The 16606-nt window shown below is 43.6% G+C and overlaps 2 protein-coding genes across 5 annotated transcripts; both read right to left on the bottom strand.

The window, feature by feature from the left end:
• Positions 1-3393: 3393 nt before the first annotated feature.
• On the bottom strand, positions 3394-9499 carry PSMA4 (proteasome 20S subunit alpha 4). 3 transcript variants are annotated; one of them, XM_037395688.1, is made up of 9 exons: positions 9398-9499; positions 9184-9221; positions 8980-9022; positions 8049-8211; positions 6582-6659; positions 6248-6336; positions 4631-4761; positions 4280-4403; positions 3394-3803 (listed from the first exon to the last, which is right to left on the bottom strand). In XM_037395688.1, exons 2-9 carry the CDS (start codon positions 9184-9186, stop codon positions 3649-3651), a joined length of 786 nt encoding a protein of 261 aa, XP_037251585.1. In that variant the 5' UTR covers positions 9187-9221; positions 9398-9499; the 3' UTR covers positions 3394-3648. The 3 variants fall into 3 exon arrangements, with proteins under 3 accessions (XP_037251585.1, XP_037251587.1, XP_037251586.1); XM_037395690.1 differs by lacking the exon at positions 9398-9499 and having other exon boundaries at positions 9184-9329; XM_037395689.1 differs by lacking the exons at positions 8980-9022; positions 9184-9221; positions 9398-9499 and adding an exon at positions 8677-8840 and having other exon boundaries at positions 3396-3803.
• Positions 9500-9765: 266 nt separating this feature from the next.
• HYKK (hydroxylysine kinase) lies at positions 9766-16105 on the bottom strand. Of its 2 annotated transcripts, none has more exons than XM_037395685.1 (5): positions 15998-16105; positions 14378-14725; positions 13445-13587; positions 10978-11161; positions 9766-10266 (listed from the first exon to the last, which is right to left on the bottom strand). In XM_037395685.1, exons 2-5 carry the CDS (start codon positions 14718-14720, stop codon positions 9809-9811), a joined length of 1128 nt encoding a protein of 375 aa, XP_037251582.1. In that variant the 5' UTR covers positions 14721-14725; positions 15998-16105; the 3' UTR covers positions 9766-9808. The 2 variants fall into 2 exon arrangements, with proteins under 2 accessions (XP_037251582.1, XP_037251583.1); XM_037395686.1 differs by lacking the exon at positions 15998-16105 and adding an exon at positions 14939-14974.
• Between the last annotated feature and the right edge of the window lie 501 nt (positions 16106-16606).

Below are 16606 nucleotides of genomic sequence, written 5' to 3'. Positions count from 1 at the left end.
GTACAAATGTTTGGAGGAATAGGAAAGCATACTTCTGTCTTCCAGTGCACTGACTAGTAAGTCACATAAGAAGCAGTCTTAGAAGTTAATTTTGCCTTTATTTGAACAGAATACAGTCATCTAGAAAACAAGCTAACTGTTTTTTGTTTGTTTTTAATATTGACAGATGCAAGAGACACCACAGGTATTACTGGAGAAGCAGTAGTTTCATTATCTCTTAAACTACTTAGAATAACAAACCACATCACAGTTTCTTAGGACAGTCTATTTGTGAATACTTGCCGTAACAAGTCCTATCATGCACTCAAGTGATATATAAACTATCCAGTCCTTAAGTTTACTAACATCATATTATGCGAACTGTTTCAAGTAAATACTTCTACCTAATTTGAAAAATCTGTCACCTTCCACAGCACCACATGAAGTTCTGGTGTTAAAATAACATTTAATCCACAGCAATAGCTAAATATTTGAAATACTTATGTAATACACTGTAAACTCCACGTAAACACTACAAACACCAAAAAAAAACAAACCACCAACTAAAAAAACAAAGAACAGGAAGATCATTTTTATTAGCAAAGACAACTCAAATGTATCGCCAAAATCATTTTTCTGTTCTTACGACTTATCCCCAAACCACTCCCAGAGAAGGCACAGATAGCGGTGGTGGTTTTTTTTGTTGGTTTTTTTTTTTTTGTTTTTTTTTTTTAAAAAACACACAAAGCCAGAATCAACACAATAGGCCTATGCAGTCAAACACTGCTCTATTTCTAGGAAAAATAGGTAAGGAACTTTGATTAGTGTAAGGAAGTCCCAAGAAGATTCTAGTCAATAAAAGATCTCCAGCATCTGCTTACTGTCCTAGGTTCAAGTGCAGAGAAGAATCAGAAGTTAAATCTAGTTTAACAGCGCTTTGCTGTACACCTTGACTGTGAATGCCAGCTAGAGTTACTTGCCTGTTCCAAGGTGGTACTGAGGCTCGTCTCACCATCAGCTATTAATGGCACTCAGCAGAGATGTTGCTTTTCAAATTAAATTGATAATTACTGTTCAAAGATTATACTCAAATACAAAATACTCAAATAAAAAAGTATTTGACAATACTTTTACTTTGGGTAAACAAAACCTTTAAATAAATAGGTACCTTAAAATGTAGCGTAACTACACAACTTATCACAATGCTTCAATACATAATGGAATACAGATCAGAAAATTATTTAAATAATTCTGACTTTTGATTATCTACAAAGTTTTGAGTATCTTTTGAGATACTTTTGAGTATCTACATTTTGAGAAAAGATACTTTTGAGTATCCACAAAGTTCTCCTTTACCAGCAAATGATGCAGTGTTTTGCAAATAAATGCTATTGGTAATTATTTAAATAAAGTTCAAAATACCTTTGTTATCCCCATTTTGTTAGAAACAGAAGCATTTAGGAAAAAATATTTTAATAAATCTATATCCTAAGCGATCTAGTAATATTTCTACTAGTACACTAAACAAATTGCTTTGTATGATTTACATACATAGATGAACCGAAGACTCAGATGCTTTAACGGTTTCCTAGAGGACCAGAAGCATTGCTGCAATCGATCACATTTTGTTTCAAGTGTTCTTTGAGAAGTTAGAAAAAACTCCATTTTGGCATTGCTGCTTTTAGGGCATATTCCAAGCACTTGTATAACCATCATCAGTGATCTAGAAATCTGCAAAAGATGCTGATATATTGCATTCATGGTATCAAAAAATAAGATTGAGCACTGAACCTTCTACATAAAAATGGAGTTTGAGGTATTTGTACAACCCTTTGTAATGGTGATTAAATCTTACCCATTGCATATTGTCTGCAATTATTCAGGACTCGTTACATGAAATATCATTCCTATGTTACTATTTGGAAGATATACTGTTGTACAAGGTGCAAACAAAACTCAAGTCTTTTATTAGCTATAAAATTTGAATACTAACAAAGTACTAAGTTCAGTACAAAAGACTAAAGCAACTGGCCTGCACTGAGACTTAGAAAATTAAAACAAGCAGGTCCTGCAGCCTGCGCAGAACCCGTGCCGCCCACACCACGCGCTCTGCAGAGGTTCCAAGGCAAGTGCAGTACATTCACACAAGCTGCAGCACAGACACCTCAAGTCAGATTCCTTCCCTCCGCTCTCAACAGTGAATCTTACAGCAATGAGCTCAAAAATGGGTTTTGTGGAGACTAAAGGTAATTTCTGGCCATGTTGACAAAGTACATTTTACCAGTCAAAAGTCCATGGGATAGATTAAAAATAAACCACTGTATAGATTCACTCATTTCTTTAAATGGTCATATTAAATCCTGTAAATACCAGCTATCCTTCGGGATTAAAAAAAACCCACCCAAACACACACCATAAAAGCTCCCCAAAACAAAACAACCCCAAAAGCTACATGACAGCACAATCCAGGGGCAGCAGGAAGGGGCTGGATCACCAGTGTCACAGTTTGAAATTCAGAAGGTAAGGCCTCATTTCAGCATGGCACTCAAGTGAGCTTTTCAGTTTGCATCTGATGACTGAAAGGGTGCAAAACAATTTTCAGTAACTTGTTTTCCATCTCTTCTATTAACTCCAGATCCTTTTTTTTTTTTTTTTTGTCCAGAACTGTAAGATCTTTTGTTAATCTGAAAATCATATTATTTTTGCATTCAGTATAGGGACAATCTGAAGAGAAATTATGGTAACTTTGATTCATGCACAAATATTATTATTTCTCAAGTGGTTAATGGGTTAGTTTTCTAGACTATTGATCGTCAGAGAAGGGAACAGAATTCTCTGGGGAAGTATCAGCAACACTCAACTAAATATAAAACATCTCAATTTGCTTTCAAGATAAAATGTAAAATAGTCAACACGGACTGAAAAATCACGCACTATTCTGTTTACCTAATTTGTATTTTGACAAGATTGTTTAACATTTTCACATGGCCTTTGTAAAATGTCTTTCTAGTTTGTGTGAATATAGATAGTGTTACATGGCTAACTTCTTAGAAAACGCATGCGCTCATGAAAGGCTATGATAAACTGAACACATTTGCTACAGGGCGTGTTTAAAACACTACTGCTTGCAAGACCATCAGTTTGATATAGCCCATTATAGAACAAAATAGGCCAAAATTAAAACTTGGCATGCCAGCACACTTTAATTCTGTATTTGTGAAATGATTTTTCAAACTTAGGAGCCCTTTTCACTACTTTAAAAGGAAACCCCACACATACACACAAAATTCTAACAATTCTAACACAACATTTGTTCTTTACCAACTAGCATATACCTTGTTTTAATAGTTTAAAGTGATTAAATCCCTCAAGATTGTGCAGATCCAGGCATTACTGAGGAAATAAAGACACTCATCACTATTCTTCTTAAATTTTATTCCGTAATAAAAAAGAGAAGATGAAAGAAAGAGTGTTCCAAGAATTAAAGCAATTATTGGTCAATGTAAGGAGCAGTAAACTAATTAGCTGCATGACAATTAAGGACCTGGTTCATCAAAAGTAATTCTGGGTCCACCATGGCATATTTGTAGGCTTCTACAAAACAGAAATCCGGACTATCTTTTACTGAAGCAGGTCCTATATTATCTACAGAACACTTGATTTCGTTTTCTATTTATCCTTCTCTTTTTGTTCTTTCTCCTTCTTTTCACGTTCAGCTTTTGCTTCCTCCTCCTCATGTTGTTTTATCAACTGTTCCACCTCCTTTTGCTTCAGAACCCTTATTACTGTCTTTCCGTTCTCTCTTGTCAGTGTTGCAATTTCAACTGAAACATATGGAACAGACAGCGGCGTTACATTTTGTGCTTTAGGCAAAGCAATCATCAGAAGCATAAGATTTACAGTTACAACTGACAACGAAGCAGAAGGCTCTTGTACAGCCTCTACAAAGCTTGACTGACAAGCCAGATGGCAGCAGTCCTCTTCCACAGCAGCCTACACAAGCACATTAATACCTCTCCAGTGATTCTTCTACCAGACACACAGCCATTTCTGCTACCGCACCAATGAGGCCTGCGACCCCGGAGCAGTGGTCTAGCCCCCAGAGCCAACCAAGATGGATCACCCTCAGCTAAGCCACTCTATGGTTCTTAGAAAGGCCAAGGCTGAGAGCTGCTGCATCTCCTAAAAATGTTTCTCATGTCCAACTAAAAATCCAATAAACCCCATCTAGCGCATATACATTCGCGACATTTCCTTTTTTTAAGCAAAAGGTGTGCTCCCGTCTTAGCAAACTGCTTACCTTTCTCTGCAGAGAGTTTGCTAACATCCATGGTTTTGTTTAGCACCTTAATGGCCAATGCAAGCGCGGTCTTTAAGGTCATTTCTCCTTCTTTGTAGTCTTGCTTTAGCATTGACACAGCTGCCTACAAACGTCACAGAAATTAAAAAGGTATCTTTGGGCAATCAACCAAACAGTTGCTTTTTGCCAGATAATATCACTACACGAGTAACAGCAAGATTTCTACAGTTACCTATTTCCATTCTGCACTAGTAATCAACAACTCCGTTCAATTAGTGTTTGTGAAAAGCAGTGCAATTCACACTTTCTTTTTCGCTTGACTTTTTGAAAGGAAAAAAACCCAGAACTTACAGCACTATTATTTCCAATGCACGTAGCTTTCCACCCTCCATAATTTCCACTAGGATCACTTTGATACAGCTGAAATCCATAATGCTTATCCCAGCCAATATACAGCAATGAAACACCAAAAGGACGTTTTCCTGTTGAAAAGAAGGCTATTAGCAATCTAAATTTAACAAGATTGGTCACAAGTGACAATTATTTTCTTTGATGTTTTTTCAAATCTATTCCTGTGAACTAGGATTTAACAAGACTGTTCTGCACTTCTGTTGCTTGAGATAAGGATGCCAGCGTTTCTTTCTAAGTCGTGTGGGGGCAGCAGAGATTTATTTCATTTAACCCTAAGAACAGCTCATTTCTGTCTCCACAAATGGTAATTTATCATCTCAGAACTTCAAATCACAACTTAGTATTTTAAGCGTGTAGCTGAGCTGTTAAAGCGTGTAACTTCACAGTGTTACCGAAATCTCGGAATGAAGAACTTATCGACACCAATGTGATGTAGATAAGCAGACACTTCTTTATTAACGGCCGGGTGCGTGAGTGAGTCTTCTCATGATCAGACACCATAGATAGAACTTATCATGATTATGCATGAATACTTAATGAATATGCATGAATATTTCCAAAAAATCATTAACATATTATCCTCCTAGATCCGATTCTGCGCAGTAGAGCTTAGAAAGGTCCAGAAATGGGTCTGGGGTACGATTTGGGTAGGTGGTACATGAGTCGATGGTCGCGATCTCCCCCTGCCGGAATTACCTTTTACTAAAGTTCATGTTTTCTTGGCAGGTAACTACAAGTTGTTCCAGTCGACTCTCCCCAGTTCCCATTAATTCTATATTCTGACATTTCAATACACTCTCTACATACGGAAGACTAGTTAACTACAAAGAAACCTTTCAAACCCTAAATTTATTACCTAAGTTTTAAACACTGATTCTAACCCATTCTTCTGGCCTTGGTACAGGACTGTACAAAGGATTTCATAACAGCTTTTACTGTGCAAATATATTTCTTATCCCTCTATATTTCTATTAAAAATGATTTTATAAAATCAAATAAAGTCAATCAATCTTAACTTATTAGCAAATCTGTAACAACAGTGTCAAAAGTCAGGTACATAAAAAGGTCATTCTTTCACCCTAGATACATGTAAAATACCAGCTCATCAGTTCATGTACTAAGGAACGCTACTTACAACATCATTTTCTAACCTGTTGCTCGATCCACAGAAAAAGTTTTTAAAAAAAGTGTTACAATATTTATACCCCTACATATAATCTTATTTGTGATTCATTTTGGGCCCATCCAGCATAACAGCACAACGCTGAAAGTCTTTTGAGGGCATTCACTCAATTTGAAGCGCACTCAAAAGCATTCTACATGATGGGCTACAATCCCAGCCACCAATTTCTCCATCATTACAAAGTAGCACCTTCAGCAGCAAAACAGTAACAGTGACTACTCAACCCTCCTCTTAAACATGACTATTGTTTTTCTCAGTATAACTTGTTACAGAAGAACTTGGTAGAACTGTCCAGAGACTGAGATGCTTCAAATGACTTAACAGAATCATTCTTTAGACATTGAAAAGCAGGGTGGCTCATCACACTTCATTACCTCCGAACTGTGTATAAGCCTGCTTGATATCACATAGTGCTGTTACCAGTTGTTCACAAGGAATAGGCTCTTGATATTGTAACAAATACCTAATAAGAAAGAGGGGGGGAAAAAAAAAAAAAAAAAAGTTTTCAAAACTTGCTTTGCTGACTACCCTGTACCACATTTAACAAGAAACAAGTTCCTAAGTTAGAGCCTCTTTGATCTAGCTGTTTTATTTCAAACAATCTACTTCTGCTCTACTAAATGCATGTTCATTTTTATTTAATACATAGGCAGAACTGAATCTGACAATGCAGACAAGTAAAACCATGTTAACTATGAGCAAACCTACCTCTGTGCAATCAGTCTCAGTTCATTTGTTAAAACATTGGCATCTGAAGTTATTCCTGCAACACTGCAAGCCATATCCCTGCAATAAAAACATACAAATTAACTGAATTCCTATCAATGTCCAGCAAATAGTCACAGTTTCATAGAGTGGCTCACGCAGAACACCTACTGTTGGGCTTTTCTGATCAAAACTATTAGCTGCCATGTAAAACAGATTCATCAGCTCCTGCCTTTAGGGTAAGCCAAAAATATTATTTAACCGCTGCACAAGAGCACAGGCGGACAGCAAAAAGTAAGCGGGTCAGTATGTTAAATATACATATAGTTCCGAGAAAAGGATCATGCCAAAGGTGATTGAATCTTGAATGTCTTTCTCAAGAGATGTTTGCAACATGCAAGTGCCTATCAGTAGGCCACCTGACACAGCATACCAGAATACGGAAGGAGAAAAGTGCATCATATAGATGTGACAGGGCTTCAGTGCAAGATGCTGGCTGACACATTGCATTTGTGTAACTGAAACTTAAGTGATCTTGATTTGATCATAAGAAAAACAGCACCTCACATCCTTGCTTGTTTCATTAGCTCTTAATTTAAGGTCTCTTCTGCCAAAACCGGTATTGCTACAAAGCTTTCACTACACAGAAAGGATTCAAGAAAAAAAATCCAGGTTATTTTTTCCAAGTGATCTTAAGAATTCTTCAGAATATGGAAGGACTAGCCTAGGCGAGCACTCCACTACACTGTTACACTGCCTCCTTGAAAATCCAGCACTTCCTACAGTTCTAGCTGCTTTCAGGATCAACACAGAATGGGAAACTGACAGGGTGAAAAGCAATTTTGTTTTATGTGCACCTTCTGGCAAGGACAAAGCTCTACTTCCCTGATAGGCAAGAGAGCATAATCCGTAACGCTCTTCACCCCGACATCACAAATTTAACTCCCAGAGAGCTAAAAAGGAAGGCGTAACAGGGAGATACATCATCTCTGCTACATTTGTGGCCAAGAAATCTAAGGCATGTTTTACCTAATTATCTTGTTCTCTTTGAATCACAAAAGAAAAACTTAGAAGAGGATGCAGAGCTGAAACAGCATGGTGATTTTTGTGTGCATTCTTTATTCTGCCCCCTTGAATGGTATTTTGCAAAACAAAGAATTCCTGATTTTCTTAACTGCTGCAATAACTTTATCTTGTATCAGGAAGGACCAACAAATGAGCTATTCCACCTAGAAAATTCTCCTAGACATAGGGGGTGCGGAAGAAAAAAAAAGAAGAGATGCTTCTACTTTAAGGGAACTACTGAAGCGTACGAGGACAGAATAGTCAGATTGCTCTAAAACATCCGAACAAAAAGCATACTAACACTTCAGATAAAATAAAACCAGGTGCAATGCTAAAATGTTTGAGTAACAGCAGTGTTTTGTTACTGGTAACATCACTGGATTGCTGATCATCATTTCAACTTACTCATTAAGTTTGTATATCTTCTCAGAGAAAAACACTTCATCGAGAAGCTTGTGGATGTTGCGTCTCTCTGCTGCTAGCAAAACACCATCATTTGCTAGGATTCCCAAGCAAGTACCTGCATGTCCAATGGCTTCCATTGCATACTCAACCTGGTACAAGCGACCTAGGAAAGGATTTAAATTAGTAACATCATCAAAAAAGTAACATTGAACAATACTAAGTACGCAAGATCACTTAAATTCGCAAGAATCTGACAGATGCTTATTGTATACCCTAGTCTTACTTCTTTGGTCTGTTACCAGTTGACAGTAAATTAATTGGTTGAAGAGGAGGAGGGAGACAGTGACAATCTGATGAGGTAATACAGGTCATCACCAATGTGGAAAAAAATCCCTTTCTTTAAAAAAAAATAAATATCTACAGAACCCTGCTATAGTAGAATGAGCCAAAATGGATTTTCAATAATCAAAGAAAATATTAAGTCAGAGTCCATCCCATCTAAGAAACAGGAACACATGGTTTGTATGTACTTGTTGCAGCATGTATAAGAATAGCAAGGTGAGGTGCGATTGTGGAATATTATGCATTCTTGGGGTGGGGGCTGGGAGAGATCAACAGCAAAACCCACCCATCTTCAACAAAAAGCAGACGGTGAAGGTTTGCTCAGGTTAGTTCAGAAACACGGCAGGAGGCATGGCTCACGCACGGGCACGGTCTCACTGCTGCTCCAGCTGGGATGCACCTGGAAGCCCCCACTTTGGACCCCCGGTGCTCAGAGAGCGCGGGGCGCCGCTGCCGGGGCGAGCAGAGTCTGTGACTCACGTGTAGATGGGAACCCGCTACAAACGGCCATGCTTTGCGCAGGCGGCTCCTTACTCAGTTTTGACAGAACAGGCAAGAGTTTACTTGAAAGTGTGCGGTTAAGAAATACCTTCTGGAGAAAATATGGTCGTTCTGGAGTCGTATCTTCGAGACTGTAAGAAGCAACAGCTGGTTAAACGCCACCCTGCCCCCCCCCCCCGGGCCGTGACGGAGGCGGGCCCGGCCCGGGGACCCCGCTCCGCCCGCGGCCCCAGCCCCGCCGCCCGCCTCAGCGGGGCCCCGGGGCAGGCTTCCCCGCGCCGCCGCCACTCACCATGGTGCCGGGGTCGCGCCGCGCGGCCGGGAGCGGGCCTGCAAGACACCACACGGCCGTTACCGGCGCCCCGCCCCGCCGCAGTGCAGAGTCATCCCCCTGCGCACGTCCAGGGCCCCGCCGCCGGCCCGCGCTCCCTCCCCCCCCAACCCCACCCCCAGCCGGCCCTCGCTCCCTTCCCCCCCCCCACTCACTCACTCACTCACTCACTCACTGGCGGCGGGGCGGAGGGGGCGGGCGGGCAGGTCCCGGCCGGCGGGGAAGAAGCGGGCGCTACCGCCGCGGCCGAGCCTTCACCGCTGCGTCGGAAATGGCCGCCGCGCCGGCGCGGTGCCGCAGGCCCCTCCCCCTCCCACCCGCCGGGCGGGGCTGGCGTGTGCCCGCGCCCCCGCCCAGGGGAGGGGCGTCACGCGCAGCGCCCCGCCTCCCGCCGCTCCCGCGGTTCCCGCGCCCCAGCCGCCCCCCGGCGCTGTGAGGAGACGCGGCCGCCCCGGGCTCTGCCAGCCGCGGCGGGGCCGCTGGAGCCAGGGCAGGGCAGCCCCCGGCCCGCCCCCGGCCGCGTACAGACCGCTGAGGACGCGCTGCAGCACGGGCGGCACCGCCTTTATTGCAAGAGAGCCGGGCGTCAGGGTGCGGGGCGGCCGTAGGCCTCGGCAGTCTCGAACCACGCCTTCTCCACGGCTTCGCGGCCCACCTCAAACATGTTCACCAAGTGTTTCCACCCGGTTTTGGCCGTGATCATGAGGTATTCCTTATTCTCCGGGTACAGCAGCGCCGTGTGGGCCGCTATGACAAGGGACTGGGAAAACCTCCCGCTGACCAGGAGGAAGAGGGCCCCCCTCTCCTCCCCTGTGAGTGGCTGGACGCTTTCAAACCCTGCCAGCACATGGCCCCCCACACTCAGGGGATCCGGGCTCTCGATCATCATGTACATGATGGCTATTGCAACTTCAAATACGTAATAGCCATAACTCATGTCACTAAAATCCAGGATGCCGGACACTTTGTACTGAGGATTCTCCAGGGAAGCAGAAGTAGAGTCTACTAGAATGTTGTGGTCATTAAGATCTCCGTGATTGACACCTAAACACAGAAGAAAGTGAAACTATTTAATAAGTATTAAACAGTAGAATCCAATTTTTTATTATTTTTTTTTTAAGTTTTCTTCCCCATTTCTCAGTGAAACAGCTTTGAGAAGATGCATATAGGCTCAGACTAACACTCAACCACAAAACCGTACTAGTCTTCCTCAGCACCAAGTGTTGCCTTTCACAGCCTTACTGCTTCCCTAGGAGCCTCCATCCCAATGACAGGTGACTGGACACCAACTGACAAAGGGAGCGTCACCACATCTTACTCTGGCCCGGTACTACCTGTGATATGCCACATGTTTTCCAAACACAGAACAGCAGTTTTCAAATCAACAAACTCTCAAGTGATCAACATCACTGTCAGCTGAATTCCAAAAATATGATTAAACAGTTATTTGGCCTTTCTGAAAGGAAGTAGTGTACACCATATATTCTTACTAAGCTGATGTAACGGCATGACAATCATCACCTTAGCTGGAAGCAAACTCATCAGAAAGATCAAGAACTGACTGTGGACAGCACATTCCTCCTGGCTTATTCTGTGCTGTGTTCAGTCAGCAAAATATTTGCACTTATCTAGCTAGGGACAAAGGAGACCCTGTAAAGAAGACAATTCTTTGCTTCTTTCTCCACAGACCCAAACTCCTGTAAGAAACTTCAGTGTCTCAGTTCAACAAAATTACAATGAGAATAAAATACTCACAGGCTCGAAAACTGCTTAGCTTGGGTATTATTTTCCCTTTAAACTGCTCAATAACTTGTTCCACAACTTCACGGTATTTGTTCTGGCCCAAGGCATAAATGTACTGATCTAGAAGAGGAACATTTGCCAGGTTCCAAATGAACTGACCTCGATGCAGACTTTTCACTGATGGATGATGGAATTTCTTTGGAAAAAAGCACAAGATAAAACAGGCCATAAGTAAAAATCCTGGTTTTTATGATTGCACGGCTTGATTCAAAGCCCCTATTAATTTTAACCGGTTCCTAATGGGGCTCACTGAAAAGCACTGTAACTGACAACAAGTAAAAGAATAACCTAAGGAATGATTAAGGCAAGCATCTTGATTTCTACATACAACCTGAATGGAATGTTTTTTTCCCCATTTCCTAGGCACATTAATCACTTAATTTAAAATCAGTACTGACTTTCTGCAATGTGACATTATGCAGCGAGTTTGAGGCCTTGCCAAGGCTGGAGTCCCACACTGGCAGAGCCTGGATTGTACAGCTGGTGCTATGGAAAGCAGTCGGAGCAGGAGAGACACAAAACCTGCCAGTGTGCTGGGAACAGGCACACTCTGTGTGTTCAAAGGTAGCAGCTTCTGGGGATGACCCTTAGCATCAGCTGGTACGTGAAAAACCCTGATGACAGGAGTGCGTTATGGAGATACTGGGCAGAGCTTTATTCTTATGAAAATTTGCCTTTGTACAGCCAGGTGGCCTAAATATTTTAAACAAACAAGGTCCTTAACCTCTCTCCCCCTAGCAAATTGAAAAGGTGGTTTGGAAAGTGACACTTGGGGAGGAAAAGCATCTCTCCCACTGCACATCACACCTACCCTTGAATCCTCTAACACACCTATTAACGTGGCTCACGGGCCAGATTCTACCAGTGCATAGGGCAAATAAAAAAAACCTCCCACAAGAGTAGCTGGCTTCTTAAAAAGAAACCTATGCTTGTAATTAAGGCTCTTAAAGGTAGCTAAATGATTGTCAGTGCAGGGTCCCTAATGTGGCGCTTTAAAGCACCACACTGGAAGGAAGAATGCCACCTGGTAAGCAACCGCTGCAATCCTCCCAGCACAAAGCTGGCGTTCCAGCAAGCTATAAATAGGCTACCAGGTGTGTGAAGGGAAAAGTCATGAGCCCTTGTTACTGTAAAGCCACAGACAGTCGCTTTACAGCCATGAACTTCACTTCCATTTAGAGAACACAAGGCACACCTAAACAAAAGGAGACACCACCAGCGAAAGTGGTGGAATACCATTTTGTGCACAAAACAAAAGCATGACACATTGCTTTGCTATCAAGTTGGCAAAGTAAATTAACTGGGTAGAAAAGATAGGCTGTATGTTCTGATCTGCCATCAGAAAACATAATACCATGGGTACTATTTTTAGTGTCAATGATCTTTTGAACTTTTGACAGTAACGATTGTAATTTTCCTTCTTTTAAATGACAAACCTTGGTAGATGGTAATCCGTATGTTAAGGGCATAAAGAGCCTTTGCTGTCAAAATTTGCTTTCTCATCAACTATTTTCTCCTTTGCAGGAAAAGTAACAGGCATATTTTGAGGCTAGCTGGTCTATATAAATTGTTTTAATCACATTATAAAAGCGTAACCAGAATGCTGGAAGGCGACAGTAAATTATCCTTCCCAATTGAAAGGAGCTCTTGTAATTTAAGAAAGTGCTTAGTAAAGCTGGCAATTCACATTTCATAATTGTCTGAAGCTGATAGCCAGAACATAAGAAGGAAAGGTTAATGAAAGTCAATAAATAATGCAGGAATCCTTTTATGTATCAAACTCAATTACTGGCTGATTTATCAGCTTTATTATCCCGTATAACTCCAGAGTAAAGAAAGAACTTACTGTACATTAAAATTATTTGACTGGAAGTGGTGCAAATGAGAGAAGTGTCACAGATCTCTGTTCATTGGCACAGCTGGTATTGTGGAGAAGGAACCAACTGCTACCAATGTTAAATGACCAGGAGAAAGAGAGCAAGTCAAAATTAATTCAAAATAATAGATCAGCCAGCTGTGCCTGATGTGCACTAAACAATAATGCTTTAAAACAAGTTTCACATGCTTCTAATTTGAGCACCGCAGAGTTCACTTCCCTTATTTGCCACGTTTGAAACACCAGACAGGTGAGTTTTGCTTAAGTAAAAAGAAATACTTATCTCCCTGTTTGTGGTACAAAAACACGTTGCAAAAGGATCACCAGTACCACATCATAAGCGTTAACTGGTCACGTTATTCCGGGCAATGCTTTGATAACAGCCAGCCTGGAGGCTGGCACCTGAAGGATGACTTAACTGATATCTGCCTGCACCGACTTCAGTTTTGCAGATCGGGAAAGCAGACAGCAAGCAGAAAAAGGAATACAAACGAGAAGTTAATTGAGAAAGAGGTTTATGAGGCCAGAGCAACAAAAACTCACCTCTGAGAGAGCTTTATCCAGACTGGCAGCTAGCTTACCGATCTCGTACAGAATCTGAGCATTTGTAGCAATTTTTGCTACAGGTGTACCTGGCAGGTAAGTCAGCAGCCTGACCATGTACTTTTTGTTCCCAGGCGCAGTACCTAACAGGCACAAAGAGGCTCAGTCAGTTGCTTCAGTATACGCTACTGAGCAGTAGCTATGGCAAGAGGCAAAAAAGCTTTATCCCAGTGCAGAAGTCATCAAACGTAGCTGATAAAAGAGATTTCATTCAAAGATTTTGTTTACCAGGATGTTGCATGGTGATGTGCAAACCTTCACACACCTGCAGTCTATGCTGGACTTCCAGTCCCTGTGCTTGGACCCGACTGATACAGCCGGTTTCCCCCAGTGCCTGCAGACACCCCCTTACAGCTTTCACAGCAGAATGGGAGGTCTCAGGAATCCCAGCTTTTGTATGGAAGTTACAGTGGAGATACAAGCAAAATGTCAACATGATTTTTCTTCCAAGCACTGTTAAAGCAATTTGTTCTGGCATCACAGATGGGCCTGAGCTGTATTTTACACCCTTCTGCAGGCAAATAGTTTATAACATCATTTGGCCTACAAGGCTTTTTTTTTTTTCCCTTTTCTTGTGCGCTGACAGGTCAAATCCATGTTTTCTCCAATTGGTTATACCGAAGTTATTTCCTGAGTGCTTTCATAGTTATTACCCTCTTTGCTTTGCTTCTGGTATTCTAAGTTTGGACTACAGCTTTGGATTTGGATTTAAATCCACATCTAAATTTGGATTATGGCTGGACCTACAGGTCACCCAATTAATTTTTAAAAGTAAGCCCAGAGCTTTACTCCCGTGTGTGCATGGCACGCCACACACCGAGCGGCTGCCAAGCTAGGGGTGCCAGCAGTGCAGCAGAGGCGCTAACTACTCACCTCCTGACTCCAGAGACATGATGTTCCCGTCTCTGGTGAGGCGAGGCGTAGCCGAAGGAAAGCCTTCGGCGCTGAGAAACATCATGGCGCGGGTCTGCGCCTCGATGAGCTCCGGCTCCTGGCTGTCTTCTGAATTGGTGATTTTGAGGACGTACTCGCCAGCACCTTCGGCCGCGTCTTCGCTTCTCCCGACTCGCACGTGGAAGTTCTGGTCGTCGTAGCTGGGGAGTGGCTGGACCCACGACACCGTCAGCCCGAACACCCGCTCGACCAGCGCCGCCGCCTCCCGCTCGCCCAGCGCGGGTTTGGAGCGCGACTGGGGCCGACCGCTTCCAGCGGACATCGCGTCTCTGGGGAGAGGAGAGACGGGACGTGGCGCACCTGTGCCGGCTGCAGCTACAGCCAAACGCGTGCGGACACCGGGGGGTTCCCGTGCTGGCCACACCGCGCACCCCCGCCGGGCGGGCGGGCGGCTGCCCGGCCGCGGGACACGCGGCACTCCCGGCACCCCCACAGCGCGCAGGGGTTCCCCAAGGCCCCCCCGAGCCGCCCCCCGCTCACGGCTACGGGCGAGCCCCGCCTCACGGCCCCGGCCCCGCGCCCGGCAGCCCCGCGGCGCGGCCTGCGCGCAGCACACGGAGCGGGGGGCGGCCCCCGCCGGCCCCGCCCCCTCCCGGGCCCGCCCGCCTCAAACCCCGCAGCGGCGTCGCGGCCTCTGTGCGCGCTGGCCCGGCCCGGCGGGGAGGGAGGCCCGGCCCGGCGGGGAGGGAGGCGAGGCCCGGCCCGGCGGGGAGGGAGGCCCGGCCCGGCGGTGGCCGCTCGCAGGCCGGCGGCCGGGGCCCGCGGGGGAAGGGCGCCCCACCCCGGCCGAAGGTCACTCCCCCGGCGGGGCTGAGGCCCAGCGCCGCCCGCCCTTTAGCCCGGGCCGGTGGAGAGTTACGCACTTAATTAACGTAATTACCAACCGCAGTTCCTCACACATACTAACTTTCAGAATCAAGATATAAATCTCCTCTATAATTTCTAATTAATAATAATAAAAACGAAGTAATCTTCCACAATAGATGAGATCCCACCATGGCAGCATTAGGAATCTGAGGGAAAAAAGTATTTAGGAAAGGCTTACTGTAGCTTAAAAAAAAAAAGATTTCAATAAACCCGTTACTAAGAATGCTCTATCTCGATTTTTAAGTGTAATTTGTAATATAAAGGATGTAAAATTGAAAACGCTATTTTAATCGACTAGGGAATTTAGAAAAGGGAAACAGTTTCCCCAAGAAACAAGTATGTTCCTTGTATTTTTTCCCCATGGTTTCCAAACAGACATTACTAAACAAAGCCGTTGAGCAACTAACAAGTATTTTTACCAACTTCACTCTGCTCCACCCCCACCCCACCCCTCAGGAATGGCACAAGCATATTTTTTCAAGAATAAAAGCTCCCGAAAATATTTAGGGTGCCCTCTCTGAATTTCTGAAGGTTTATCTCACTGGAACACGGCTGGTGTAACAGGAAAGCATTCTTGCTACGCTCATGACTTTATGATACGTAGGTTACAGAAAAATCAGAATATATTCGTTCTCTGTAAACAAAATCACAATGCATTTTGCAGATCTGTACCTTGTTAATCTTGCCTCAGTTTCCTGACAGAAGTGCCAAGACCTACAGGCTTCTGTGCTCCTCCTGCCAGCCCTGTGCCCTGGTGGGAAGCCACAGAGGTGGTGAGGCAACACACGGGACTCGGGTTGTACTTCGGCCTCTCATTCCCTGTACGAAAGATCAGACTTGCATAATCTAGCATCTCTGTGTCGGGTGCAGGGCTAATCCCCTTCTGACAGCAAGTCCTCAGCTTGGACACCCCTAAATAACTTCTAAAGATCTTGTCATAGCTGTAAGCTCTGTGCGCCGCAGCTGTAACATCGGCCAACAGCTTGGTTTAACAGGGCTTGATCTAGATTCTAAATTAGACATTTTCCTGAAGAAAAAAAATGGGTTATTCAAAAAGTATTTGATGTAATGTCCGGACTAGTATCTGGAGCTCAGCTAACACAAAACTCTTTCTACACCAGCCAAATATGCTTTGGGAGCCCAAAGGTGAGATACCCCTAACAAAAATACAAAAACATTTTGCATAATTTTATACCCTTTTCCTCATTCATCCCACCTTTTATACATACTTACAGTACCATTTTAAGTGTATTCTATACTAGCTATTCAAAATAGATGGTA

Source organism: Falco rusticolus, chromosome 7 (genome assembly GCF_015220075.1).
Source record: "Falco rusticolus isolate bFalRus1 chromosome 7, bFalRus1.pri, whole genome shotgun sequence".
NCBI classification, from domain to species: domain Eukaryota; kingdom Metazoa; phylum Chordata; class Aves; order Falconiformes; family Falconidae; genus Falco; species Falco rusticolus.
Note: the sequence above shows the minus strand (reverse complement) of the source record. Positions and strands in the feature narration are given on the sequence as shown.

Bases quoted from the DNA above. Each gene is read 5' to 3' on its own strand.
- HYKK (XM_037395685.1), bottom strand. From the start codon at position 14,720: ATGTCCGCTGGAAGCGGTCGGCCCCAGTCGCGCTCCAAACCCGCGCTG. The intron at 11,162-13,444 runs GTGAGTTTTTGT...TTTTTTCCAAAG, and splicing joins TGGATAAAGCTCTCTCAGAG to AAATTCCATCATCCATCAGT. The intron at 10,267-10,977 runs GTGAGTATTTTA...TTCTGTGTTTAG, and splicing joins GCTAAGCAGTTTTCGAGCCT to GTGTCAATCACGGAGATCTT.
- PSMA4 (XM_037395688.1), bottom strand. The intron at 6,660-8,048 runs GTAAGTTGAAAT...TTTTTATTGCAG, and splicing joins AAGATATACAAACTTAATGA to GGATATGGCTTGCAGTGTTG. The intron at 6,337-6,581 runs GTAGGTTTGCTC...CTTTCTTATTAG, and splicing joins CTGAGACTGATTGCACAGAG to GTATTTGTTACAATATCAAG.